We start from the raw sequence: 27,096 nt of genomic DNA, 5'->3' as shown, positions 1-27,096 counted from the left end.
ATTTCAATTACAAACCACAACATGAACCCAAACTGATCACAACAACTCATTTAGACCAACAGCAGGAACCTAAAGCACTTCGCCGCAATGAATGCACCATATTAAATATAACAAGTCTTGTTTTCTCATTTATTTGTCCATTATTTAACCAGAAAGTACAAGTGAGATGCAACACCGCTTCTTCCGGGAAGTTCTGGTCAGGAAGGTCACATTAGATAAAATTATTATACAAACAGGGTTAATGATGTTTTTACAGAAATAAAACAAAATAGGCTGGTTTTTAAAAGACTATTAAAAGAGTAAAAGGTTCTGTTAACAGAAGAAAAAAGCTGCTTCCTGTCAGAGTAGTTGTGCTGCCTGGGGACTTCTTCTGGACGCCTTGGAGCCTCCGGACAAATCAGTCTGTTCACCTGCCTTCCCACTTTCCACCTGCTTTCCTCTGCCTCCACACGGCGGTGGGCCAGGGAAAGAGTTTGGGTACTTAAGAGATCCCTAACAGGGGAGGACCTCATAAAATAAGGTTAAAAAAAAAAAAGCTTTTTAAAAAAAAAAAAAAAAAAAAAAAAAAACTAATGAAAAAGATCAAAATCTTCATATGTTTTAAATTTGAATTTGATCATTTTTGGCATTTTTTTAAATAATGTAGGAAAACTATATGCATCAGATCATATAGCTGCTACTAAAACAAGGTTATATTAAACATTTTTTATTATAAATCCAGATTAAACAGTAAAACACAATTAATTTATTTAAAAAAAGGACCATTTAAAAAAGTCCAGGGTAGATATGCAAATGTATAATTTTACTATCCAACAGTACAAAAACCCAAAGCATTCTGATTTGTAATCCTTTAGACAAACCTGAGGATTCATTTTAACTGGTGAACATGCAAACAAGTTCTTGGTGCATTTCTTCCCACGCTGACACAGTTGAGTCGAGACGTTTTAACGTGCATGTCAGTTGTCCAGACAACAGCAGGAAAGCAGATATGCATCAAGCACAGGCCAGTAAGCGATGATATAAGCAGCTCTGCAGTGATTAGTCGATTGTTGGGGAAGATTTCAGGGTACTTGCTCTAATAGAGCAGTGAGGCACATCTGAGCTCTGCGGAATAGATCTGTTAATGGGAAATGTTTCATGCTTACTGGTCCAAAAACCAGAGGGGAGAAAAAAAACTGGTACCAGAGCTCTTCCACATTTGAGGGTGGGGTATAAAAAAAAAAAAAACAGTACTTCAAAAGCTACAGCAAAGACGCCCAAGGGCAAAACCAAAGGGGGGTGCAGGAAACTCAACTGTAGTCAGAAGTCAGAGAGAAGATGAGGAAAGAAAATGCTTTTTTTTTTTAATGTTTTCTGATCTCATTCTGTGAATCGTTTCTTGTTGGAGCAACTGTTTCATGCTGACCTACCAAAGCAGATGCACGTTTGTGATCTTTGTGCTGTAAAACTTTTCCATCTCATCAGCAGCATCAGCACCTCGTTCACTGATGACCCAGTTTCTCAGATCAGACAATAAAATCTGGAAAGCGCTTTATGCTTCTTTTTACTGTATAAAAATTGCTCCATAAATAAAGTTTGATTTTATTTGAAAACCATTTCTCACATCTGATAATCATCCTCCTCACCTGCGCTCTCCTGATCGGCAGCTCCTTCACCACAAAGTCCACCTTCTTCTGCGTGGTTAGCGAGGCCAGCACGCCACCGTGGTTCCTGCAGGCTAGTTTTACGTTATCGTACGTCTCCTTCGCGGCGAGGAACTTCAGACAGGAGTTTCCCACAAGATGCCAGTCGTCACCGCACACATTCTCTGCAAGACAGAGATGTGCGTTACTCACCCAACAGTTTTGTCTGGTTACCTTCACCAAAAAGGTTGTTTTGGCTGCATTCATCTGTCTCTTTGTTAGCAACTTTACACAAAACCTACTGGATGGATTTTCATGGCACGCTTTCTGGTCTTGGTTTAACTTCGAGTCCACTGAGTTTTGGGATGGATCTGGATCACCATGTGGTTCCAGGAATTGTTTTAAGGATCCTTTATTATTGTGAGATGGGGCCTTTTTAGGTAAATCTGCATATAACTCCACAGTAAATGGTCAGGTGGGTCAGCCAGGAACTCCAGGAGCCATTCCCAAAAGGTTTTACAAGCCTCTCAAAGATGAATCTGGATCCCTGCTAAATCCTCAGAACAGGGAAAAAAAAAAAAAGGGGATCTTTGGAATTTTCATCACAGCAAGAGATAAATATTAAGATATAAATATAGAACAAACACCACAATGGAGCCAAGACACCATGGATTCATGGTGGTTAGCACTGTAGCCTCACAACTCGCTGGTTCGATCCTCGGCTTGGGGAGGCTCAATTGGTGGCCTTTCTGTGTGGAATTTGCATGTTCTCTCTGGGTATTCCGGCTTCCTCCCACCCCATCCAAAGACATGCATGTTAGGTTCATTCTGTGTTTCTCAATTCTGGTCCCCAGGCCCCCCTGCCCTGCATGTTTTATAGGTAAACCTACTTTAACACACCGGAATGAAATAAAGAGCTTGTTAAGAGGCTGCAAAGAACTTGATGAGGAAGTTTAATAATCTGACTCGGGTGCTTTGGAGGAGGATCATGTCTAAAACAGGCAGGGCAGGGGGGCCTGAGGACCGGAACTGAGAAACGCTGGGTTAAATGGTTTCTCTAAATTGTCGCTAGGAGTGAGTGTGAGCTTGAGTGGTTGGTCGTCTCTTTGTGTTGGCCCGGTGATGGACTGGCGACCTGTCCAGGGTATACCTTGCCTCTCGCCCAAAGATTGCTGGGATAGGCTTCAGCTCCCCCACGACTCTTAATCGGACTAAGTGGAACAGAAAATGAATGAACGAACTTTGGATTGGATTTTGATCAATCAATCTAGGAACCTGACAGTGTTTCCATCAAGTGGCAAACTCCGGCGGTTTAAAGTGATGCGGAAGTGCATAAAACTGCAGTTCCCCCTTCATCCACTAGGGGCTGCAAAACAAAGTAAATCCCCAAAGACTCCCATGTTAAAAAGACCAACTTCACAGCAGAAATAAACATGTTTACAGCAGAAATAAACATGTTTACAGCAGAAATAAACATGTTTACAGCAGAAATAAACATGTTTACAGCAGGAATAAACATGTTTACAGCAGAAATAAACATATTTACAGTAGAAATAAACATGTTTACAGTAGAAATAAACATGTTTACAGCCTGGTATAGAAATCCATTTTCAGTTTAATAGGTCAGGTTTACCTTCATGACAACTGTGGGGGGAGTGAATTTTTTTTCTAACTCGCCCGTTTAAAAGTCATTTAATCTCAAAATTCGGCATATTTAGGGGCGTGTCCTTTTGATTGACAGGTACCCAATCTCCCGCTTCGAGTAAAAAGAACGTAGAACAACCGCGGTTTTTAGCCGGTTAACAACGTGACTTAGCTTTAGCCCGCTTACCTCCGTTAGCTGGTTAGCTCCTGTTATCTCCAGGTTAGCTCGGTTAGCTCTTAGCTACAGAAAGCTCGGAGTTCACTGGATGTCAATCATCCACCATGACGCTCACAGCCCCCCTCTCAGCTCCACCTTTTGTATTTTTGGGGCGAGACAACACACATGCTCCTGCCAAGATGACGATGGTAGGAACCGCCCACCGAGCTTCTCTTCAGAAACCTATGTGTAACGTCACGGAGGCTATGTCCACCTCGTTTTATACAATCAATGGTTTCCATATAAAATGAATGTAGGACTAGAACATCAGCTGGAAATCACCATATGGGTGGAAACGAGCTGCTTTCTGGAGGTCTGGCCCCTTAGAGGGCTCCGTAGTTTATCACTAATGACACATGAGGATGGATCTTCATCCTGCATCCTCCTGAACACCAGTTACCCTCATCACTGCCAAAAATATTCAACAAATGTTTCTGTAAATCATCCTTTAGCCCTCCTCATCTTTCCTCTGAAGCTACCTGGCAGCGCGATGCATTCTTGGTTGCGAACGTCCCACTGGCAGTTTTGGTCCAAGGCGCAGCTCTTGCAGCTTGTTTTCTTGTTGCACACATATGATGGGTTGTCTCTGGGGCAGAGCTCATAATCCACGATGGCACCCTGAGAAGACAGACCAGAATAAAAAATTAAAAATAAACACACATTAACATGCTGGACTCAACACAGTGTTTAAATTTCATGCTCAAACCATGTGAAAATAGATGAAATCTGAAATAAAAGATTAAAAAGTCCTCTTTATGAGTAGACATGCTAGATTATCAAACAAGTGAGGGCAGAGAAGCTGACCATCAATTATTAAAGATTAATGAGACAACGCAGCTGAAGACACATGAGCCGTCTCTGAGCGTCTGACAGCAGCTAAATGAGGAGTGATGATTTGATCGCAGATTGACAACTCCCATCCAGAGTCAGTGCTCCATCAGTTCATGATTTATTCATTAATCAAGCTTGACACGACCTGATTTACTGCGTAAGGTGAAGCAACTCGTGGTAAATGAAGAGAGGACACATTTCAACCTGGTGAAGGCAGAGAAGATTAGCTGCGTGGCTGCTAAATGCTCGTCTTTACGTGAGATTAATTGAATAACTTGGACAAATATTCGTGTTTTAGAGCTGATCCTGAATCAGCTGCAGATGTTCAGACAGTTTTAGTCCTCCAGATGTTTAACAGGAGACATCCAAAGCTGCTGGATGTAATATGGTTACAAGCTATAATGAGAAGGACTGAATTTCTTTAGACTCATGCTGTGTCCTACTTGTTACCATGCTGAAGAAGATAATATTTTGCCAACTGGCGTCTTAATCTGTTTACGTTTGGCTCAAAATTACTGATTTTCTCATCGAAGGATGCTTCATCTTTCCCTCCTGCAGACAACTTGTGTGTTTGCCTCCATATCACAGGCTATATAAGCCTCTATGCAAAGAATAAACTGAGAAAAATAAAGTGTTTGTGGCTTCGGATCATGTTATCACAGTCGTCACCACAAACAGAGAGAAGTAGTGTTTTAACATCTGGGACATTTGTTTGGGATTGTAACCCAGGGAGCCTTTCTTGGGGAGTTTGGGGGGGAATGAAACTAATTGTTGGTCTGACAAGTAAACTTCACACTGGTGAGATTGATAGAATTACATCTGACCATTATCACCAGCTCATATTGACTTTTTTTTTTTTTTTTTTAATCTTATCCATTTCTCATCCTTCTCCCCATACAGCAATCCTCTCTGTCTGTTTTTTTTAGTACGGTAAGTAAGTCCTAAAATGGTTTATTTTATAGTTTCTATCTGCCTGAATGGAATAAAAATCTTCAGCTAGACATTTCTGCAGAGGAGCGGGAGGTGGGAGCATGTTTTAACGCCCAAACCCAATGGGTTCATGACGATGACTGCAGCCATGTGCACAATTATACAAAGACTGTTGGCATGTTCTTTTAAAATGTAATAAATACAGACACAGTTTCTATCAGCAAAACTGGTTTCAGGTGTGATAGATCAGTTTGCAGGTGCTAAATTAATATATTTACAGTTTTACCTCCCAACACAAGCAAAAACACCCATCATTGCATATTCATTGTGGCAGACTTGCCAACTGGACGTGCTATGTTGCAGCTTTGAAAGCTGCAGCCCTCAGTGCGTGCTGATAGTTTGCACACATTTTACACTCAAACCTTCAGTAGATCCAGGCCCTAGTGTACTGAAGCAGTTGTTATCATCTAGCATTAAATGTGGTGATGACATGAGCTCCAGATGTTCTGGAAGGAGTCCGAGAGCCCATAAAGTGCTGTCTACGCGGAGGCTGAAACATGCCTTTCACACGTGTACTCACAGTTTACTGTGAGCCAAACGTCACATTGCTCTAAACTCAGAGACCTAACTTTTAGACTTTATGGACTCGTGAGATGTCTTGTAGTTTTTTCTTCCAGGAAATGCTACCAGGTGTACTTACCTTCCTGCATGACAGATTATTTCCTTTGATTATAGTCTGAATCTTTTCAAGCCTAGAGTTATTTGTTTTATGTCTTATAAAAGACTTATAAAGAAAAACCCAGAAAATGTTCCTGATTAAACACAATCATGTCTACTAAATCTCCTCCTGGAAGACTGAATTAACACAGAGGGGAACTTTTAAATCCCAAAACAGAACAAACTAAATAACTGTGTGACGAGTCGGCTTTCTTACTGAGGGAGAAGTACAGTTGCTTCCGAGCGACACACACTGGCTTGAACACCACTGGCAGCTGTTTGTGTTGGCCGTGCAGCTGTAGCAGTCCGTATACTGGTCACACCGGTCGTTATCTGCATCTGCAGGTACAAACACAATCACACCTTCAGCTTCTACAACATCACAGAGAGAAACGGCTGAAATAACACAAATACAACCATGTTTTCTTCCTCATGGCTGTCTTCAGCTCGACTGTCTGAGGACACTTTTTTATTTACTTTTTTATAATTAAATTTGCATAATGAGAAAAGGTTTTCATTAAAAATGATTTAGTGGATGTTTCCTTTTAATAAATTACCATCATTAAAAACACCCTCTACTTTGTTTTCCACAGTTTTGCTCATATCACACTGCAGCAGCACTAATGCACTAATTCATTATTTACACTTTCTAGACTCCAACCTTAAAGTTTGAAGCGAATCCAGAAAAACTTGTTTATCTTTTTCATTTTTCAACTCATTCTGTAATTCAGGTCAATTTGTCTCTGCTGTGCAGAACTCAGAGGGAACCAGAGCCGAGCTACTGTCGCCAAAGCAGGGAGCTGCGTGCTATTAAACATGTCTGAAACTGTTTCTGTTGACCGGCTCTTATGTCAACTATAAAAACAAAGAGAGAGATAATTCTGCTTTGTGTCAAAAGTTTTTTGTTTTTTTTTTTATCTGATCCTCAGTAAAGAGGAAGAGGTCCTCAGTTTAAACTTAGGTCAGTTTAAATCTTGTATACGTTTTGAAAAAAAAGAAGAAGAAAAAAGCTAAATAAAGAGCTTAAAATGATACAAATATAATGGTGAGATTACTCCCAGTTGTCAGATGGTGATGGTCATGTCAGTGGGCTCAATCTGATTTCTCATAATCTGCTAACTGTAATGATCCGATAAAGCCAGAATGACGACAACAATCAGACTTTTGTTGTGCACGTAAACAGAAGGACTGAGCAACTAATCGGATTTTAATCTCAGTACGATCTGGGTTTCCAACGATGATAAAGATAAAAGGGTGTGATTATTTTTCTCTCTGCAGTTTCCTCTCCTGCTGTCTTCAGCTGCTAATCGAGCGTCTCTGGCGTTGCAGCGCTGTGCTGTAAACTCCTCCCACAGCCGCTTTGCTTTCATTCAGACACTGTTGTCAACTTGGAGACTTTCTCGCTAAATCTGGAGACTTTTTTTGTTAAAAGCGACAAATCTAGCAGCTTTTACTGGAGTTATTAGAGACTTTTCTGGTGTTTTGGCGACTGACTTGAAGGCACATATTGTTCTGCAGTTACTGTAAGGAAGGAGCAGCGGGAGCCTCTCCCGTCCTAAAGCACTCCCAGGCGGCCAGTCTCAGTCGGCTCCGGCTGCAGGTCCATGTAGAATAACTGCAGTAGGTTGTGGAAGTTCACCTAAACATACTTTATACCATTGTCAGGGACAACTGGCTGCATTATTTTCCTATACATAGTTCGGCCAGTTAAACACTGTAATATCCCTCCGTTACGGGGCGTTACCATAGCAACGCGTTAACCAGCTGGTTCAGATCAGCCGTCTTTTAACAGGTGAATGAGAGAAACGCGCTGCAGCCTGACAGCGGTTGTTTGGTATAAAATGTACATCCAGGCCAACGTAAAATAGTTCCTATATGAGCGGTAAAAGCAGATTAAACAACTTGGAACCGTCCATTACACGGTTATAATATGACGTTATGACAGCTTTGCTGTCACACGGACCGTTACAGGAAATCATTCCCACCCACCATTATAATACTGTTCAATGTTTCTTCCTTGTGTCTTCAATAACATCACGAATGTTACCGATGTTATTTATCTCCTCTCAACTGTTGAGGACACCACGACGCGCAGCGTTGTTTAAAATTACTGGATAATCGTGTTCAATAATCCAGATCTCAATTACAGTCAAAATAATCGTGATTATAATTTTGTCATAATCGAGCGGCTGTAGCAAACAGGCTAGCTTTCAGAGAGGTGTTCCTTACATGATCTTGTGCTGCAGGAAGTCTGGACCTGCTGCTGTTCAGGACCAGGGGGGCTGGACTCCCAGGGCAGGCAGGTCTCCTGGGTGCTGTTCCAGACACAGTGGATCCCCGGCCAGGCGTCGCTGCAGTCTTCGGGGCTGGAAAAGGCCGCGCAGCTGGGCGAGGTGTACGTCAGGACGTCGCTGAGCAGCAGGCTGTTAAAGCCGCCAAAGACGTACATCACACTGTGAGACAGAAAACAATAAAGATGTTGGACCAGATTCATTGAAAGCACAAGAGACTCCAAACTCTTCCTCATAAATCTGCCTAATCTCCACCAAACAGGCTGGTGTCAGACGGCCCTGCTGGATGCCAAGTACGGCGAGCACCCTAACATCTTCCTTCGCTGGTTTTTGCTCAGCTGCTGGAATTTCTTTTAGCATTAGCGAGCTTGCATGTGCGCACGTCTGATCCACAGCCCTTCAGATCACTGAGGGCACACTTCAAACCGCGTGGACGTCCTGCTGAGTGCACGGATAAGACGAGAAGGTCGGGAATCTGGAGGGGAGCTACGTCACTTTGCTGCTCCGCTGTGTCGCAGCTAAATAAGACAAGAGCGAGGCGAAGCAGGATGGGGGAAGGGTGTATCAAGAGGAATATTATGCAGGTTTATCAAAGGAGCTTCACAGGCAGTAACATTTCAAAGGGAAGAATGTTCCAGTTTTTTTGGAGGGGGGGGTTTCAGACAGTAAATACGTCTTCTTTACTTTTAAAGTTTAGATGTGACTATTACTAAAAGAGTGTTGTTGTGGGATTTGAGGTTCCAGTAATGGCTGTTTAGGTGTGAAAACGCACGTCTTCCCTCGTGTGGATGACTTTCTGTAACTGCTCATCATGTTTTCCTGCTACGGTGAAGTAAAGCTGCTGTAAAGTCGGCCCATCTTCAACCTGTTATCGCTCTGAATCTGATCTGTTAGCAGAGGCATGAACAAACTGTTAGCTGCTCCTGGGAAGCGTCAGCGTCAGCGAGGACCGACTCCAACACAGCCGGTGAGTCGTGTTAATATTTGATGTGTTGGCTTCAACAGGATGTATAATTTAATGTGGATGGCTGCCTCTCGCTCTGCTGGCAGTGCAGATGATACTTACAGATGAGTCATTGCTTCTGCTAACAGCCACGTGCCCGTCACCAGCTATTCATATCACTGACTAATAATGAAACGTCATGTATGAATGAACAAAGAAATGGTTCCCAAGGTGACGGCTTTTTTCCTTTTCATGTCTAGTTGAGTCTTGTCTTTTACTTTAACGTAACATGGCTTCACTTTGAGCTTCTAATATAAGATTATCCAGCTGTTTGTCGTGATCACTTTTAGCTTTTCTGACGTCTGCAGTACCAACAGGGCAACACGACTCAGGAGAAGAGCTGTAAATATCGCCGTATCGGTCAAACAGTATCATAATAAGAAGATACAATATATTGCGAGTTAGATCAATAGATTGATTTTAGATAATTAGTTTTTATGCTTTCATTTATTCAGACATTTGCAGAGCTCTTGTGGTTGGTTTGTGCAGGAGCGTCACCATGCAGATGTGCGTATAAAACAGGATTACCTGCCGCTGGAGACTGCAGAGTGTCCGAAGCGGTTGACGTCATGGTACAGGTCCGGTCGAGGCAACACCGTCCACTCATCGCATGCTGGAAGGACAAGACGGTCGACAGATCAGACTGTTGACCTGTTCCCACATGTTAGATCACACACTCTGTTCCTCAGCTGTGACACGCCTCCGGTGGTTGGCAGGACCTTTAACCCGCTCGTCTCCCCGAATCAAAAAAATGTGTCCTTGACCAGGACATCAGAAGTCTGGCAGCTCTGAGAACAACAGTCTCTAAAGAAAGGTCCAATCTGCTTCATGTGGGATGTAAAAGGGACTGAATTCATCTCGGATGATGAAAAAGTGGCATTTTAGTTTAACAGAACTGAAAGATGAAGGATTGCTATTTGTTTTGAGGACATTTGATCATGTTTTAGTTTGTTAGAAACGAAAGAACAACTAATTAAACAAGTCAGAAAGATGCCAACAGGCGTTTCTTTTCTGTATTTAACCAATGAAGGCCGACTTACACTCAGCCATGGTCGTTCACCGCCTCCAGATGAGGCAGAGACTCTAAAACACAAGCTGGTTGTCTCTGATTTGCTTCCTATAAAGAAAGATCTGTCTGTGATTCCACAGACTGAAAGAGGAAAAGTCAACAAAGTTCTGGTTTTATGCAGCAGAAATGTGTGTGTCGTGTGTGTTGCATTACTTTGTTTTACTCCTCATGTTTCTGTCAGGAGTGTTAAGCAGGATTTCTGGGACCTGGTGGTACGGCCCTCTAGTCTGCCAAACTTATCTCAGGAGCATTTTAGTGTCTTTAAATGTGAAGATCCATCCATCCATCTCAGGTTCTGGTTGCAGAGGCAACAGGTCCAGGAGGAAGATGCTGGCTTTTCCTTCCCTAGCAGCACTCTCCAGCCCCTCCAGAGGGACCAAACAATGCCAGGCCAGAAGGAACATACTGTATAATGTCCCTCCAGCGATTCCTGTCTCTTTCTTGAGGCCTCCTGATGCATCTGTAACCTCTGAGGAGAGGTGACCAGGAGGCGTAATGATGGGATGCCTAACTATCTCAGCCAACTCCTTTCATTATGGAGGAGCATGTTCCCTCCAGATGTGTGAGCTCTCCCCCAGATTTCTCAGGCTGAGTCCCTGAGTTACCCTTCAAAGATGGCTTGTTTCAGTGTCTAGTAGCAGAAACATTGTCCTTTTGGCTTCTATCTGGTGAGGGCTGGAACGTAAATAAACCAGTAAATCAGAAGCTCGCTTAGTACCACTGCTGAAGACCCAGTCTGTCCATCCTACCGTCCCCCCTCCAGCTGAGATGTTGAATTCCCAACCCAGGCATAATGAAACATTCATTCAACTCCAGAAATCGCCACATCAGAGTTTAGTGGGGAAAGAAGCGAGTGGGTCTGCATGTTTCCAAACAAAGCAGCAGCGTGAACAAACCTGATAAACATCGCTGGCATGTGAGCTTGAAAGTCAAAGTCTCTGGAGCACAAAGCAGCCGCTGCATGCAGTACATCACATTCAGCCAGCACAATGCAGTGCAAGTCATCATGGTCTGCCAGAGGAGGGGGCTGGAGGTGTGGGGTGGGGGGGATCCACATTCTGCATTCATGTGCAGACACAGCCCTCTAGTGTCAGGATGTATGGCTGCATGTGATGTGAAGCTTCCCCTCAGAGTGGATATTTATGACACCATCAGCCAATGTCAGGACGGCAGACAGCCGTAAATTCTGTCCTCTAATTGAGTTCAGCTTGTTACGCCGGAGCAATTACTTCTCAAAGCGTGGCCCATCTCTGCTGTAATTACCAAACAATTACCAGAGGTGCTGCAGGAGACATCAACACTGCAGCTGGATGAGTGAGAGAGGGGGGGGGACGGGGGGGGGGGACATCAGCTTCTTCCTCTTCCAAAACCAGACAGATGATGAGAAGCGACAGGGCAGGGACAGAGGACAGAGCTGAGAGGAAGAGGACACAAACTGTGCCTTTTACTCCTCAACTTTTTCTCCTCGAGGCAGAAAATTGATGCCGTTTTAAGAAAAAAAAAAAAGAGCAGAAATAGAACAATTTACTGACATAACTTCTGTACGTCATCCTTCCTCGCAACGCAGAAGGATGTTTGATGGAGCTGTTCCAGAAAAGCTGCTTGCAGGGAGTCGGAGACGGCGAGTTCCCCTCAGATTTCAGTTCCGCTGCTCGTCAATCATCTTTCTAATGACACAGAAAACACCAACCTCCTGGGCCCATTTTGTAGCCTCCAGGGAGCCCTCGCCCCCCCTTTCCAGCAAGTCCTCCCCCATTCAGAGAGACTGAAGCGTCAGGCTAATGAGCAACAAAGAAGAACAACAACTCACTTTACGTTTTTGCAAAAGGAGAATCCAACAGAAACCTCTGATCACCTCTTAGTTCACATGAGAACGTTTGTTGATCTTTCTACGCTGCCTGTCCAGTAAAAACGTCACTGCCTGGACTTAACGAAGCAGAAAGGTACGAGTCTTGGTTCGGTTATTTAACCACAACTGATGTAATGAGCAGCCTCTCATTTCTACAAGCAGCATGTGGAAGACGCATCTCATGACTGTAGAAGAGAAGTTTGGTTTTAGGGAGCAGGAGACATCAGTCCAGGGGCCTCATTTACAAAGCTGTGCGTAGCAACGATGACAGGTGGCGTACGTGTGGGAAACAGGAAATGCGGCACATAAAAACTTCCAGATTTAAAAAGCAGCGCGCACGCACGTCCCACATCCGTTTCCCTTTATAAATCAGGATCAACACTAGTTTCGTGCACGTGAAGGGAGCATCTTGTCACGCCCACATGTTGGCTGTAAAAGGTGAACGCCTCTGATAAATATTAATCCATCTCATTTTTATGACGGCTCAGCAGGAAAAAAGCCAAAAAGAGGGATTTTTCTGGAAAATGAGGTAGAAAATGTGATAAATACGGTTGTAAAATGTAAAACTATTTCATCTGGTGGAAGCGGGATGGACATCACCGACACCAGAAAGGCAGACGAGCGTCAGCAGGTGACAGATGCTGTCAGTGTGTCTCATCCAGAAAGTAAAAATAAAGTGGTCAGATGATAAAATGTAGGGAGAAAAGAGGAATGTGTGTCCCGGGGATGTGATCAGGGAATGCAACACCTGATGGCATTAAATCTTGTGACATTGCTGAAGGTGACTGAAACAACACCACAGCGACCGCTGTCATCATCAAAGCTAAATGTGCTCCAATGAAATGTCTCAGTATGACCTTTTTGGGGTTTTTTTGGATAGCTGGTTTTTCAGTGTGTCATATTTTATAAGTGACACTTATTCCTCATGTAGATTCACATGGAGTCATCCTGTCTCAGCTTCAGCTTTCATCACCTCAAAGAAGTGAAGTAATGAGAGATCAGATCCCGGAAGACACCGGTGTGAATACCTCGCTGGTTCGGTGCAGACATTGAAAAGTTCTGCTCACTCTGTTAGTGGAGGGTCATCAGCAGCTGGAGGGGGAATCTCTGTACGTTCTGGAAGTCTGACCTGCTGCTTTTCTCTGCTGAAATACCAACGTCACTTCATGTTGCCAGAACACAAAGGAGAGGCTCCTCAGACAAACTGGGGGAGGAATTTCATGTTGCAAGTTGCTCTCAGCAGGAACTAGGAGAACTAGGAGAACTGGGAGAACTGGGAGAACTGGGAGAAGCCTCTTAATCAGCTTTTATAGGATGCGGTCTGGACATAGACCAGGCTTCTTGGTATCTTCTTGGTGTCCAGTGCTGAGTTTTGGAAGCCGACAGGAAGTTAAAGTTGTCACCAAAGACCAAATACTGTTCTGTTGTCATGTTTAAAGAATACATAATAATATGGATTACAAATAGAAGACTTGGTTCATAAGACTTAAAAAATTAGGGGTGCAAGAAAAGATATATCAAAATATCCCAATATTTTATATGGATATTCAAAAGCACCGTATTGACTTATCAAACAATCGATCTTTACTGATGAGGCAGATTTTCATTTCTTTCTTCATCTTGTACATAAAAATCCGTTTTTGTTTATTCTGCAGTAACATGTAGATCATCTGTTCTTATTCAGTAAGTTGATGTCAAGCACGCAGCAGCGTTCCGTGTTTACTACTAGCAGAGAAAAATCACAATATATTGTCTTGCTTATAGTATCCTGATACAGCTGTGCTCATATGTCTTCATCCCCTTTCATTAAATAAAAGGCTGAATTTACAACAGTCACTCAAATAACTGGAGACTTAAAAAAGGAACAATAACTAAAAATTTGCAAAAATATAATTTAGTAATATAAGACACTGTTTTTCATTTAATTGAGTTGGAAAAAAAACAAACAAACAAACAAACAAGTTGGTCCTGGACAAATGAGAGACTTTTCTGTTGAACAGTGGGACAAAATACCTGTCAACAGGTGCAGAAGTCTGACTGAGAGGAACAGAAAACACCTGACTGGAGCGGAAACATTAAAGGATTGTTCAACTAAATAGTAGTTTATGAGTGATGTAATATGTAATAAATTATCTTGTTTGTTTACTTTAAAAAAATATATTTCTATTGAACCAGAATTAGAAAATAATGTGATGATTTTATTAAAATTTTTAGTTACTATTATTTTAGTCAATTCCAGCTTATTTTACAGGCAACTGGGTTTTTTTTTTCCTTCTTTAATGAAAGGCTATGAATAAATATGAGCATAACTGTATATCGCAATATACTGTACTGGTGGCCCGTATCGTGATACATATCGTATCGCCAGATACTTGCCAATACACATCCCTACTATAAGGAATGTCAAAATTATTATAGTATAATCTTCGGCTTCATGGTATCTATGAGGGGGCAGAAAATAAGTATCAGATTGTGTTTAACAGGATTTTAAGCAAAGTTTTTACCATAAAGTGATGCAAAATGTCTCAGAAAATGTATGTATCAGAAATATCACACTAGGCAGTATAGGGTACATTTTTACTACTAGTGAAGAAAAATTGCAATATAATGTTCCGTTAATAGTATTCAGACATATCACATTATATAATATTGGTGGCCTGTATTGTGATACATATCGTATCGCCAGATTCTTGCCAATACACACCCTTTGTAAAAATGTCCCTTCAATAAACGAACGCTAAACAAAACCAGATAAACCCAAATCAAATACAAGGAAAGGTTTAAACCTGACGCTCCAACAAGGTTTGGTCTGTTCTGTTTTTTATGCATGCAGATGGAACATGAGGCCAAAGTCAAAAGAAAACCAGGATGTAAGTCTTGACTGTATGAGTGGAAACAAACCAAAACATTTATATAGAAAGACTGATAGAAAAACTTTGGTCAAATAATTTTCACCAAGTAAGAATTCATTTGTGATTGATAAAATAGAATAAAAGAAAAGAAAAAAATGCTGGAACCATAATTAAAATATTTGTTATGTGCGTTGTTACGCACAAAAGTCAAAACAAAGTGAAAGTAGTGCACTGCGCTCCTTTAAGCTTTTCTACTTTAAAAACAAAAGTTGAGAAACTTTTGGTTTTCAAACAATTTAAATAAACAAGCTGCTTTGAAACTGCTGCAGTTCAAGTATTTACTGGAACATTAGTGTAATAAAGTAATAAAGAGAAAGACGGGATGGAAATTCCAGGACGTTTTCAGCCAGCGGTACGAACACTAAGGCTGATGTGAACCTGCCTTCCTGTGAAACACAGAGGTGACCACATCAGATGGCTTCATCTGTTTCCTGCAGGGATCACATATCAGCTCTTCTATACTTAGAGGTAAAGTTAAGGCTTACAAACCTTAAATTGAACTAAATTAAATTTTAATAGCCCTGTACAATAACTAAAATAAAAAAATATACTGCAATGAGACATAATAAAACCTTTATTTTACCAGGTAAAATCAATTAAGAACAGCTTCTAATTTACGATGATGACCTGGGAAGAGTCCCCGGCAAACAAAACAAAACAAAAAGAGACAAAACAAAAACAAACGAGGCTCGAAAAGAACAAGTAAAGGAAACAATACAGACAAATCAAGTCTCACAACAAAAATATAGCAGAATGTAAACTAACGACAGATGGCTATAGAGTGTTTTCATTTCAGTTTGAACAATTTATCTTAGGGTTTTTAGCAAACGAGTGCTTCTTTGCACATACAAACAGATTGAAGGAACAAACTTCAACAAAACACCGCTTCAACATCAGCTTGTTTCATTCGGAATGCTCTCTCTGTCTGCGATGAACAATGACGGCCACCCCAAGCCAAACCCCCCCCTCCTGTTACCTGTTTATGTGTCTGAGCATTCAGAGCTGTTCAGAGAAACACACTGTAACATAACTGCACAAACAGAATATAAAACAATGTTCTGCATTCTTACGTTAACGTGACAATAACGCGCTAAAACAAACATTGCGACAACAAACAGGGAAGTTGTATTTAAATCCACAGCTTTCAATTCTTTCATCCATATTGCATCAAAACACATTCATCTAAATATCTGTGGAACAGAGTTTGTGTCATGGAGGAATCAGCAAAAATTGACTTGTTATGCATTGATCTGAAATCATTTCAAATAATAATAGTTTCCCTCTGCAATATCTTTCATTCAATTTGATATCATGTCCTGATCATACTTGTTATTTACACCTTATTACTATAAATCTAGTTTATATTGATGCCCGTGTCAGACATCCAGGTGGTGATTCAACAAAAAGCACATTATTAGGTCATTACGAGGAATAAACCAACAGCAGAGCATGAACTGAAGTCACCCATTTGTGCTTTAGACTTTGTAATCAAACAAACCTGCAGGTCATGGCACAGTTTAATCATGAGTGCAGTGAAATCAAAGACATCTGTTATTTAAAGGCTGCAGTCAGTCAGTCCTTTAATCTCTAATGAGAGAAAACAAGATGGATTTCTGTGTTTCTGCTACTTTCATCCCATGATTACATTAAATGTTTGCAATCATGTAATTATTATACAATCATGTAATAATGATAATGTTTGAGGACGTTTGAGGAGCCAGGACACGGAACCTCTCTAGATGCTAGATCATCTGGTGAGGGGAGATCGCTCCTCTTCACATTCACTTTCTTTCCTCCTTCCCTACAATTTTTCCTATGTTAAGATACAAAGAATATCCATCCATCTTCTGCCACTTATCTGGGGTGGGGGTGCGGGGGAAGCAGCCTAAGCAGACTTCCCTCTCCCCAGCTACATTTGCCAACTCTGCGGGGGGATCCCGAGGCGTTCCCAGGCCAGCCAGAGATATAATCCCTCCAGCGTGTCCTGGGTCTTCCCTGGGGTCTCCTCCCGGAGGAACGTGCCTGAAACACCTCACCAGGGAGGCGTCCAGGAGGCATCCTGACCAGATGCCTGAGCCACCTCAACTGGTTCCTCTCGATGCAGAGGAGCAGCGGCTCTACTCTGAGCCCCTCCCGGATGACCGAGCTCCTCACCCTATCTCTAAGGGAGAGCCCGACCACCCTGCGGAGGAAACTCATTTCAGCCGCCTGTATACGAGATCTCCTTCTTTCGGTCCCGACCCACAGCTCATGACCATAGGTGAGGGAAGGAACGTAGATCGACTGGTAAATCGAGAGCTTCGCCTTCTGGCTCAGCTCCTTCTTCACCACGACAGACCGGCGCAGAGTCTGCATTACTGCAGACGCCGCACCGATCCGTCTGTCCATCTCGCGCTCCATCCTTCCCTCACTCGTGAACAAGACCCCGAGATATTTAAACTCCTCCACTTGAGGCAGGACCTGACTCCCGACCCGGAGAGGACAATCCACCCTATTCCGGCTGAGGACCATGGTCTCAGATTTTGAGGTGCTGATTCTCATCCCAGCCGCTTCACACTCGGCCGCGAATCGCTCAAGTGAGAGCTGGAGATCACGACCAGATGAAGCCAACAGGACCACGTCATCCGCAAAAAGCAGGGACCCAATCCTGAGGCCACCAAGTCGGATCCCCTCAACACCTCGGCTGCGCCTAGAAATTCTGTCCATATAAGTTATGAACAGAATCGGTGATAAAGGGCAGCCTTGGCGGAGTCCAACCCTCACCGGAAATTAATCCGACTTACTACCGGCAATGCGGACCAAGCTCTGACACCTGTCGTACAGGGACCGGACAGCCCTTACAAGGGGGTCCGGTACCCCATACCCCCAGAGTACCCCCCACAGGAGCCCCCGGGGGGACACGGTCGAACACCTTCTCCAGGTCCACAAAGCACATGTAGACTGGTTGGGCAAACTCCCATGCCCCCTCCAGGACCCCAAAGAGGGTATAGAGCTGGTCCACTGTTCCGCGACCAGGACGAAAACCACACTGCTCCTCCTCAATCCAAAATTTGACAATCCGATGGACCCTCCTCCAGGACTCCTGAAAAGATCTTACCGGGGAGGTGGAGGAGTATGATTCCCCTGTAACTGGAACTCACCCTCCAGTCCCCCTTCTTAAAAAGGGGGACCGGAGGATCTTGTCCAGCAGTATCAGGACTGAGGACTGACCAGTGGATCTGGCAAGTTGTAGGGAATAAAAACAGGTTTTCATCACAGAGGAGCTGTACAGCCCACTCTAGTAGTTCTGACATGACAGTGAGACTGGCAGGTAGTTTTCAGCCCAACGAGAAACTGTACGACTTCCTGTACTATCAACTAAAAGAAAAAAAAGAAAAAAAAGAAAACAAAGATGAAGCCAAATCTGGTCTCACCGTCCACACAAGTCCAGGATTGCACAGTGTGTTTCAGATAAAAACACGATAATATCCAACCAAATATTGACCAAAATATGAAAGAAAACCACAAGAGAAAAAGGACGAACAAAAGCAGAGTGGTGTTGCATCGTAAAGCCTGCATGACGCGGCGATGCTCTGTTGCCTGGCAACCAATTTAATTTTCCCATAGGTCATTTATGTAAGTTGGAATTGACATCCAAACACCTTACCAAACTCCCTCAGACGTCTGAATTTAGCTTATTGTTTATTTCTGGAAAGCCGTAGGTTATTATGGAGCCTGACAACATAACCATCGACTCTCTGGACCTAATCTCCAAACGTTTTATCTAATTCTACGTCGTAAAGTCTAAGTGGAAGTTAAAATATGTGAACCCAGGCACCCAGGTCCTGAGACTACAGAACAAGAAGTGTGTGTGTGTTAAAGCACAACGTATGCGAGTGTGACTGACCCAAACTGTAAGCCAAGAAGTCAGAGGAGAAGCACTTGGCACCGTGACTCATGGAGGTGTCGTTGTGGGTGTTTCCTCCGAACACCAGCATCGTCCCGCTCACGATCACCGCCGTGTGAAGATAGCGGAAGAAGCCGCTGTCTCTCAGGATGAACCTGCACAGAGACACAACTTCCTGGTTTGATATCACTGATAAAGCAGGTCAGAACAAAGTTTTCTCACACACTAAATACAGAAATCTGATAAATTCCTGGTTATTAGCAGCTTAATATGTCGTACATGTGTTACATCACACTGCTACATCGCTGCAGTCACAAACAATATTCACTAAAAGTTTCTTTTATAGGCCAGAAAAGGAAAATGACGACAGTGTTTTAAAAGAAAAGTTGACTTACACCTGCAGCTAAATAAACTCACCATTTCCTCTTGTCCACATTAAACTTGTACAGGTCTCCTGCAAGGCCGTACTTGTTGGCGCTGAAGGCTTTGTAGCCTCCGTGGATGTAGATGGCTCTGGTGCTGGGGTCAAAAACGCTGCTGTGGCCGTAGCCGCCTTGGACCAGAGCGCCGTCTGTGGTCACCACGCTCCATGTGTTTGTAGCTGAAGGGTCACATGTCAGAGAAAAACCAGAGCTGATGATGTCTGCGTGGTGGAACAGACTTCAGAGCTTCAGGATGGACATCACTTCCTGCGTTTTCCAGCGGGATCAGGCTGCGTTTCATAGGTCACAATATTCAAATGACTGACTTGTGAGCAAATATTTGCCATTTTACAGCCTGAAGGTTAATTTATCCCATTTTCTCAGACAGATTAGCTTCTAACAGCCTCCACAGTGAGGTCTGCGTTCCCGTCGCCAACGCTGGAGGGTTAGATGAACACACCACCCGGGTCTGATGGGGGTTGTCCCTCATATACTCACCAATGTCGTACTGCTGCACCTGGTTGATGTAACCGTACAGAGGACAGTGTCCAAACAGAACCAGCATCACAGGACTGTCCCCTTCCTGGGTGGGAGGCACAATGTGGGCTGAGTGGCCCACCACGGCGTACTGGTCTTTAACATGTGGACTAAGGAGAACCCAGCTTTGGTTCTGGACGTGGAAGACCCACAGCTGACTGGACACGTTCCCCGTGGAGTCGATCTTTCCTCCATACATGTAGATCTTCCCCTAAAAGAAACAAAGAGAGTTAGATGATGGTGATTAAAGCTTGGTGACTGGTTTTAGTTGTTGTTTTTGCCAGTTTGGCAACCCAACAGCAGTAAAACACTCCTCTGCAGAGAGATCAGAGACATCCACTGGAAGTTTGCCGAAGCAGCAGCTCTTGTGGGGTCCTAAGGACACCCCCCGACCAGCTTATTTCCCTGCCCGAGCATCCACACATGCAGCCAACACCCTTCACTGGGCAACTCCAGGAGGAACGAGACTCCAGTTCCTCCCCAGTGGTTTGTTTCCACTCTGTGCTTGTGTGGAACTGATTTTATAAGCTGCAAACCCTCCCGGTGTGGTCCCTTTCACGTAGAGCCATGCCCCCACCACACACACCATGCACTGTGCAGGGGGGGGGCAACAAGTCAGGAGGGTCCATTTTATTTGTTCATTAAATGTTTGGATGAGTCATTAATCCAGAAGTAGCTTTTTTTTTTTTTTTTAAATTTCATCAAGATTTGACTTTGTAATTCTACTGTGGTTTGGTGACTGTGATCCCGTGACGCTGATGTTGATCTGTTTGGGGAACATTAAACCTCATCCATCACTATGGATATTTTTGTCCCTCAATCAAGGCTTTGTTAATGCATTTGGCACAAATTGTTCTTTTTAACTTTAAGAGTACTTTCTGCAAAGCAATGAACAATAAAAGCACGAATAATCTAGAAAATAAACAACTTAATATGACAGAAAGAATCATTTACTTTCTAAGATTTAAAAATAAAAGCTTTCATGTGACTCAACAGGACATTATTTGTCTTAAAGATAACAGTGACATTAAGTAAGCAAACTCTAAGATGAAGTTTTTCCAAGATGTTGAAGCCAAACAACAAAAACTCTGCTTTACATCTCCAGGACGGTGTCCAGGCCACAAAGTATAAAACTTATGAAAGTTTTCATAATAAATCTACCTGATTATTACTGTTTGTTGTGTAGGAGGTCAAAAGTGACCTGCAACACACACAACGCCTCAGTTTGACTGAATCCAGGTCTGGCAGACTTACACTACCTTCAGTATAATGATTTTAATGAAACATAATAAAACTGTAGCAGAGAAAAACAAAATCACAAGGGAGTCTCCTCCTGTCCTCGGGTTATGAATAATAACACCCGCTCATTATTCCTGGACCCAGAAGACAGAACAACACTCTCCTATAAAACACCTAGGGAGGTTTCTGATGATTTACATCAGAAACATGGAAATTTTGGGAAAATGGGAAATATTTGCTCAAGCAGAAGATCATATATAAACAGACTTGTTGTCCATTTCTGTAAAAGTCCCAGTTAGATAAGAGCAACTTTTCCATCTGTGAGGCTTCTTGTGCTGAAGGTAAAATAAAGGTCTGACTTCAGTCTGTTACTTGGAGCAGCAGTGATCTCATTTCATATCTGCTCTAGAAGTCCACATTTGCAGACCAAATGACCTGTTTATGACAGAAACCGCAGCTGAGATGTGCTTCTGCCAGACACCGGACAGCCAGACAGACAGTTCTCCCTGAAACTCCGCCTCCCTGCGAATTTCCATCCCATCAGCAGCTCCTGACCGTCTTTCTGCAGCCGCCTGAGGAAGAGCTTCACCAACCCCTTCTCTGCAGCCGGTTTACATGTTTGTTCTTAAGTCATGACCTTCTGGAGAAACTACTTGGCAGAGACAAGAATACTTTGCAGGACGCAGCAAAGTAATGAAACGTGGTGTCTATATTCTGTCATCTGCATGTACTCACCTCATACAGAGCTAGCGAGTGGCCGTATCGTGGTGTGACGATGTTGACAGAGGGGTCGAGGGCTTGCCAGGCCTTGCTGCTCAGGTTGTACCTACAGAAAGCAAAAGAACAAGAAAGGTGAGCTCAGCGTGACAGTAAAGCTTCTCACTGGGGACTTTTAATAACTTAAATAGTTATGATCCCGTTGGCGTTTCCTCCTCTTTGTCCCTCCAGCCAACAACCTGGATCTCAAGGAAACAACCTGAAAAGATGCTGTTTTCTAAAATCTCGATAACATCTGGCACATGATCCACTGTAAACGGTTTCACAAACACGTAAACCTATCACATGCTACAGAAATAAAACCTGATCGCTACAAATACTAGTATTTACAGCAGGAAAGGATGACGATGTCGGTGTAAAATAATAATAAAACTGAAGCAAGGTTGCCTGGTTTTGTCTAAACTCTTCTTTGTAAGTCCTGCATGTTGATTTTCCAGGACTTTTCCAGGAACCTGCTGCATGGTGATTGGCTGAATGAACCTTCACATCATCAGAAGCGGTCACTGCAAATCTAACTTGTAAAACAGGTAAAAAGATCAGTCATGTGAGCAACAGTTCTTCGCGCTGCGCCGATAGAAAACAGGAATAAAAGAATAAAAACAGGTTCATGAACTGTCTTTTCATGACTGGTGGAAATGCCAGAAGACACAACAAGTCCAAAGTTCTCCTCTGTGGGAGTTCCCCAGCCCACACAAACCTGCACTGGTGTCTGTGGGAGGGGGGCGTTGGAGGTTTCCACAACCATCCTACACCAATATGTCCATGTTTGGAAGGAAATCTTTGCAAACCTGCAGCCCCACAAGCCTTTTCCAACGAGCCAAAATGATTTTTTTTTTTTTTTTAATCACATGCATGACATGGTCCCTTCAAGAAATCACAATGTTCAGATTACAACTATTAACACTAATTTTACCAAATTCTGCATCGCCTTCCAATTCAGTCGTATCACAGCGGCTCCGACACGCCTGACCGCTCCTCCGTTACCTGATGAACATGTCTCATCTGCTTCACCGCGTTTGCGACTGTCAGCATGCAGATGGGAGAAACGTCTCATCTTGCATCTGAAATCCCTGTGAAGCGCCGTGTGTGAAGGTTCTCAGCAACTGGTAGAGAGTCTGCTTCCGCTACGGAGGCTACAGATCCTCTAAGCAGTCAGCCCAGATTCCATACCGGAGTGTGAATCTCTGCGACCTTCTGCCTCTCTCGGACCTGCTGTCCTATCACAAAGCTGTCTGAGAAACACCCGACAGCCTGAATATACTGAGGAGACCACAGCGCTGAGCTGGAGAGAGGCGGTAAACGTCTTCCATCACATGAAACATTGCAGTGGAAGACAAACTAAAGTCATGGAGTGACAAACAGCAGAAAACCCAGCAGAGTGACTGAAATGTAAGAAGATCCCTTGGTCCAGCTGATCATTTATAGCAGCTACTCGTTTTATTCTTATGCACTATTTCAGCCTGTTTTTACCCTTCAGTATGATCTGATGTTTTTATTTGTTGGACCTTATTATTGTTGTGGTTTTGCTTTTCATTTACACTATCTATCCATCCATCCACCTATCTATCCATCCATCTACCTATCTATCCATCATCTATCTATCCATCCATCCATCATCCATCTACCTATCTATCCATCCATCCATCTATCTATCCATCCATCCATCATCCATCTACCTATCTTTCCATCCATCTACCTATCTATCCATCCATCTATCTATCTATCCATCATCAATCTATCCATCCATCCATCATCCATCTACCTATCTATCCATCCATCTACCTATCTATCCATCCATCTATCTATCTATCTATCCATCATCTATCTATCCATCCATCCATCATCCATCTACCTATCTATCCATCCATCTATCTATCTATCTATCCATCATCTATCTATCCATCCATCCATCATCCATCTACCTATCTATCCATCCATCTATCTATCCATCCATCCATCATCCATCTACCTATCTATCCATCCATCTACCTATCTATCCATCCATCTATCTATCTATCCATCCATCATCAATCTATCCATCCATCCATCATCCATCTATCTATCTATCCATCATCAATCTATCCATCCATCCATCATCCATCATCCATCTACCTATCTATCCATCCATCTATCTATCTATCTATCCATCATCTATCTATCCATCCATCCATCATCCATCTACCTATCTATCATCCATCTATCTATCTATCCACCATCCATCCATCATCCATCTACCTATCTATCTATCCACCATCCATCTACCTATCTATCCATCTATCTACCTATCTATCCATCCATCCATCATCCATCTACCTATCTATCCATCCATCCATCCATCCATCCATCCATCCATCATCTATTTATCCATCTATCTATCATCCATCCATCAATCCATCTATCATCCATCCATCTATCATCTATTTATCCATCTATCCATCCATCCATCCATCATTCATCAATCATCCATCCATCCATCCATCAATCATCCATCCATCCATCTATCTATATATCCATCTGTCCATCAATCTATCCATCTGTCCATCAATCTATCCATCTATCCATCCATCCATCCATCTATTTATCTATCTATCTATCTATCCATCTATCATCCATCAATCTATCCATCTATCTATTCATCTATCCATCTATCTATCCATCAATCCATCTATCATCCGTGTACCTATCTATCCATCCATCCATCCATCCATCTATCCATCATCCATCCATCATCCATCCACCTATCTATCCATCATCCATCCATCCATCATCCATCCATCAATCATAAATCTATCAATCCTTCTACCTATCTAGCCATCTACCTATCTATCATCCATCTGTCCATCAATCTATTCATCTATCTATCATCCATCCATCTATCAATCTATCATCCATCTATCAATCTATCATCCATCCATTCATCCACCCACCCATCCATCTTTGTATTCATGTTTTGCTGAACTTGTGCAGCACATTGGATGACTTTGGCCATTGTAAGTGTGCTCCAAAAATAAACTTGGAAAAAAAACGGTTGGAGCTGTAATAAGTTGCAGCTTTGAGGGAACTAATGGTGAAATATTGTCCCTGTGTGCTTAAAATTATACAACAAACTATATTTAAATCAATTTCAGGTGCTTTTGTAAGAAAAAAAAAAAAACCACTCAAAAACCACCATATTATTTAAACTTGCTGCAAAAAAAATAAATTTAAAAAAAAATCAACCAAATTACATCAAAACAATGAGAAAACAGTGCAGCGAAGCTCTGGAAGGACTGATGCTGGATTTATGTTCTTTGTTTCGAGACTAAAGGCTGGTACATATAAAAGCCGCTGGTCTGCTAGCAATCCCTTAAAATCCAAAACAGGAGTGAGTGATGTTCCTGGGTGGAGTACAGGGTGAACAGCACCAGCTTATCCTGCAATTTCAAGGTTTTAATAACATCCTTCACGCTGCCGACTCCCTCTCCTCGTCCATTTTTAACAGACAGGAAGTGCCGCGGTTTCTCTCTCACAGCCAAATATGACTTCAGCACTCGGCATGAAAAACATTGAGATTTCTCCAGCACGGTCGCAGGGTCTCATACCCTGCAGTCGCATAGCAACCGGAGGACCAACATCTCTGTGCTGAGTGAGGGACAGCTGCAGCAACATGTCTGAAATCCGGCTGAAGATCTTCGTGGACAGAGAGAAAAACTTACGCTTTCACCATCTGATAGTCTGAGGCGTTGAAGACGTAGCCTCCAACAACCCACATGATGCCCTGGTCCACCACGGCCTTGTGGGAAGCCCGGGCCAGACCGCCTTCAGGATGCTCCTCCCGGCTCCAAAAGGAGGAGTTAGCAGGAACAGAAACAGAGCAGTCTGGACCTGAGGAGGGAAAAAAGACACTGTATTCACTTCTTGCACTTTTAGACATTAAAAAGAGAAACAAACAAACCTTTAAAAGAAATGAGAAAAAAAAAGGAAAAGTTCATATTAACAGAGGACTAAACTTCCACAGGTTCCCCAGTTCATTTAACTATCCTGTAGCTTTTATTCACAACAAGCAACTGGTATCAGAGTGGGATAATGTCAGCAGATGTCCTTGGCCAGAGCCTTCATCTGTTTACGGACCAGAACTATAAGCCCGTCATGAACCGGATTCAGTCCTGAATGAAGGGAAAACATTCAGAAGAGACTTCTGGAAAACAACTAGCGAGTCATGGCTGTTTCCTGTTGATCTTTTCCATCATGCAGGTTATGTCGGGGTAAACAGATCCTGCTAAGCTGCAGTCTGTCTGTCCTACCTGTTCAAACTAATCCTAGATGATTATCACAGCAAACAGGCAGCAAAAGGCAGGAAAGGTCCTGGTTGTTTGGTCCATTTTGTTTGGAAAGAAAAGAAAAAAACTGGCAGCTACTTTGTTCATGTACTTAGTTTCATTTCAGATATGGGGTTTTAAAGGTTCTGCATTGTATAAAAAGGCAGAGGGAGACTTGACTGAAGAGACATTTGTCTGCCTTTTGCTGAAAATTAGATGATTTAGAAGCAGGCAGCAAAAAAACACAAAAACATGACAATAAAGACAAAAACAAACTCAGATTCGTTTGTAAACCCCATCAGATTTGGTAATTAGACGAGCTGCTGTTATAACTGCTGTTAAATGAAGCGGTCGTCTCTGCTCGCGCAGACAGCCGAAACACAGATGGCCTGATTATAAAAAAAGAAAAGTGTCGGGACAAGAAAACAAAAAAAGTAGCTGATCGGTTCCGGTGACGTCATCGTCCTGCATGGCCGCTTAGACCGATAGCTCTCTGGCGAATTTGCAAAATCGTCCCGTACAAGTGTCAAAGTTTCATTTTTCTCGTAATAACAGACAAGGGTTAAACGGGACAACAATGGGAAAAAGAGATGGACGACAAAAGACTGCCAATGAGGAAAGACAAAACGAAGAAAACTCAGAGAATGCCTCGGAGGTTAGCAATGGCGCTACTGTTAGCAGGGCCTCGAACCTCCCTGATGCCTCAGTGGTGACTATATTAGAGGAACTACGAGACTTCCGTAAAGATTTCCAAGATTTCAAAACAGAGTTGACCACTGTAAATCACAGGATTGCAGAAGCTGAAAGTCGCATTGAAAATTTTGAAGACCGAGTCGGAAATGTGGAGCATGT

General features: G+C 42.8%; 1 protein-coding gene across 1 annotated transcript in view; it reads right to left on the bottom strand.

Moving 5' to 3' along the window:
• atrn (attractin) overlaps window positions 1–27,096 on the bottom strand; it is a gene marked incomplete at its 5' end in the record, with an annotated part of 183,902 nt that overhangs the window by 122,114 nt on the left and 34,692 nt on the right. Inside the window, 10 exons of the mRNA XM_079262522.1 lie at window positions 1,626–1,807; window positions 3,963–4,101; window positions 6,179–6,300; window positions 8,191–8,414; window positions 9,784–9,868; window positions 18,972–19,126; window positions 19,389–19,572; window positions 19,892–20,141; window positions 21,905–21,995; window positions 25,642–25,810. Of these exons, the coding sequence (XP_079118648.1) occupies window positions 1,626–1,807; window positions 3,963–4,101; window positions 6,179–6,300; window positions 8,191–8,414; window positions 9,784–9,868; window positions 18,972–19,126; window positions 19,389–19,572; window positions 19,892–20,141; window positions 21,905–21,995; window positions 25,642–25,810 (1,601 nt within the window). The remainder of the gene's footprint in view (window positions 1–1,625; window positions 1,808–3,962; window positions 4,102–6,178; window positions 6,301–8,190; window positions 8,415–9,783; window positions 9,869–18,971; window positions 19,127–19,388; window positions 19,573–19,891; window positions 20,142–21,904; window positions 21,996–25,641; window positions 25,811–27,096) is intronic.

Source organism: Telmatherina bonti (assembly GCF_933228915.1).
Source record: "Telmatherina bonti genome assembly, chromosome: 22".
NCBI lineage: Eukaryota > Metazoa > Chordata > Actinopteri > Atheriniformes > Telmatherinidae > Telmatherina > Telmatherina bonti.
Note: the sequence above shows the minus strand (reverse complement) of the source record. Positions and strands in the feature narration are given on the sequence as shown.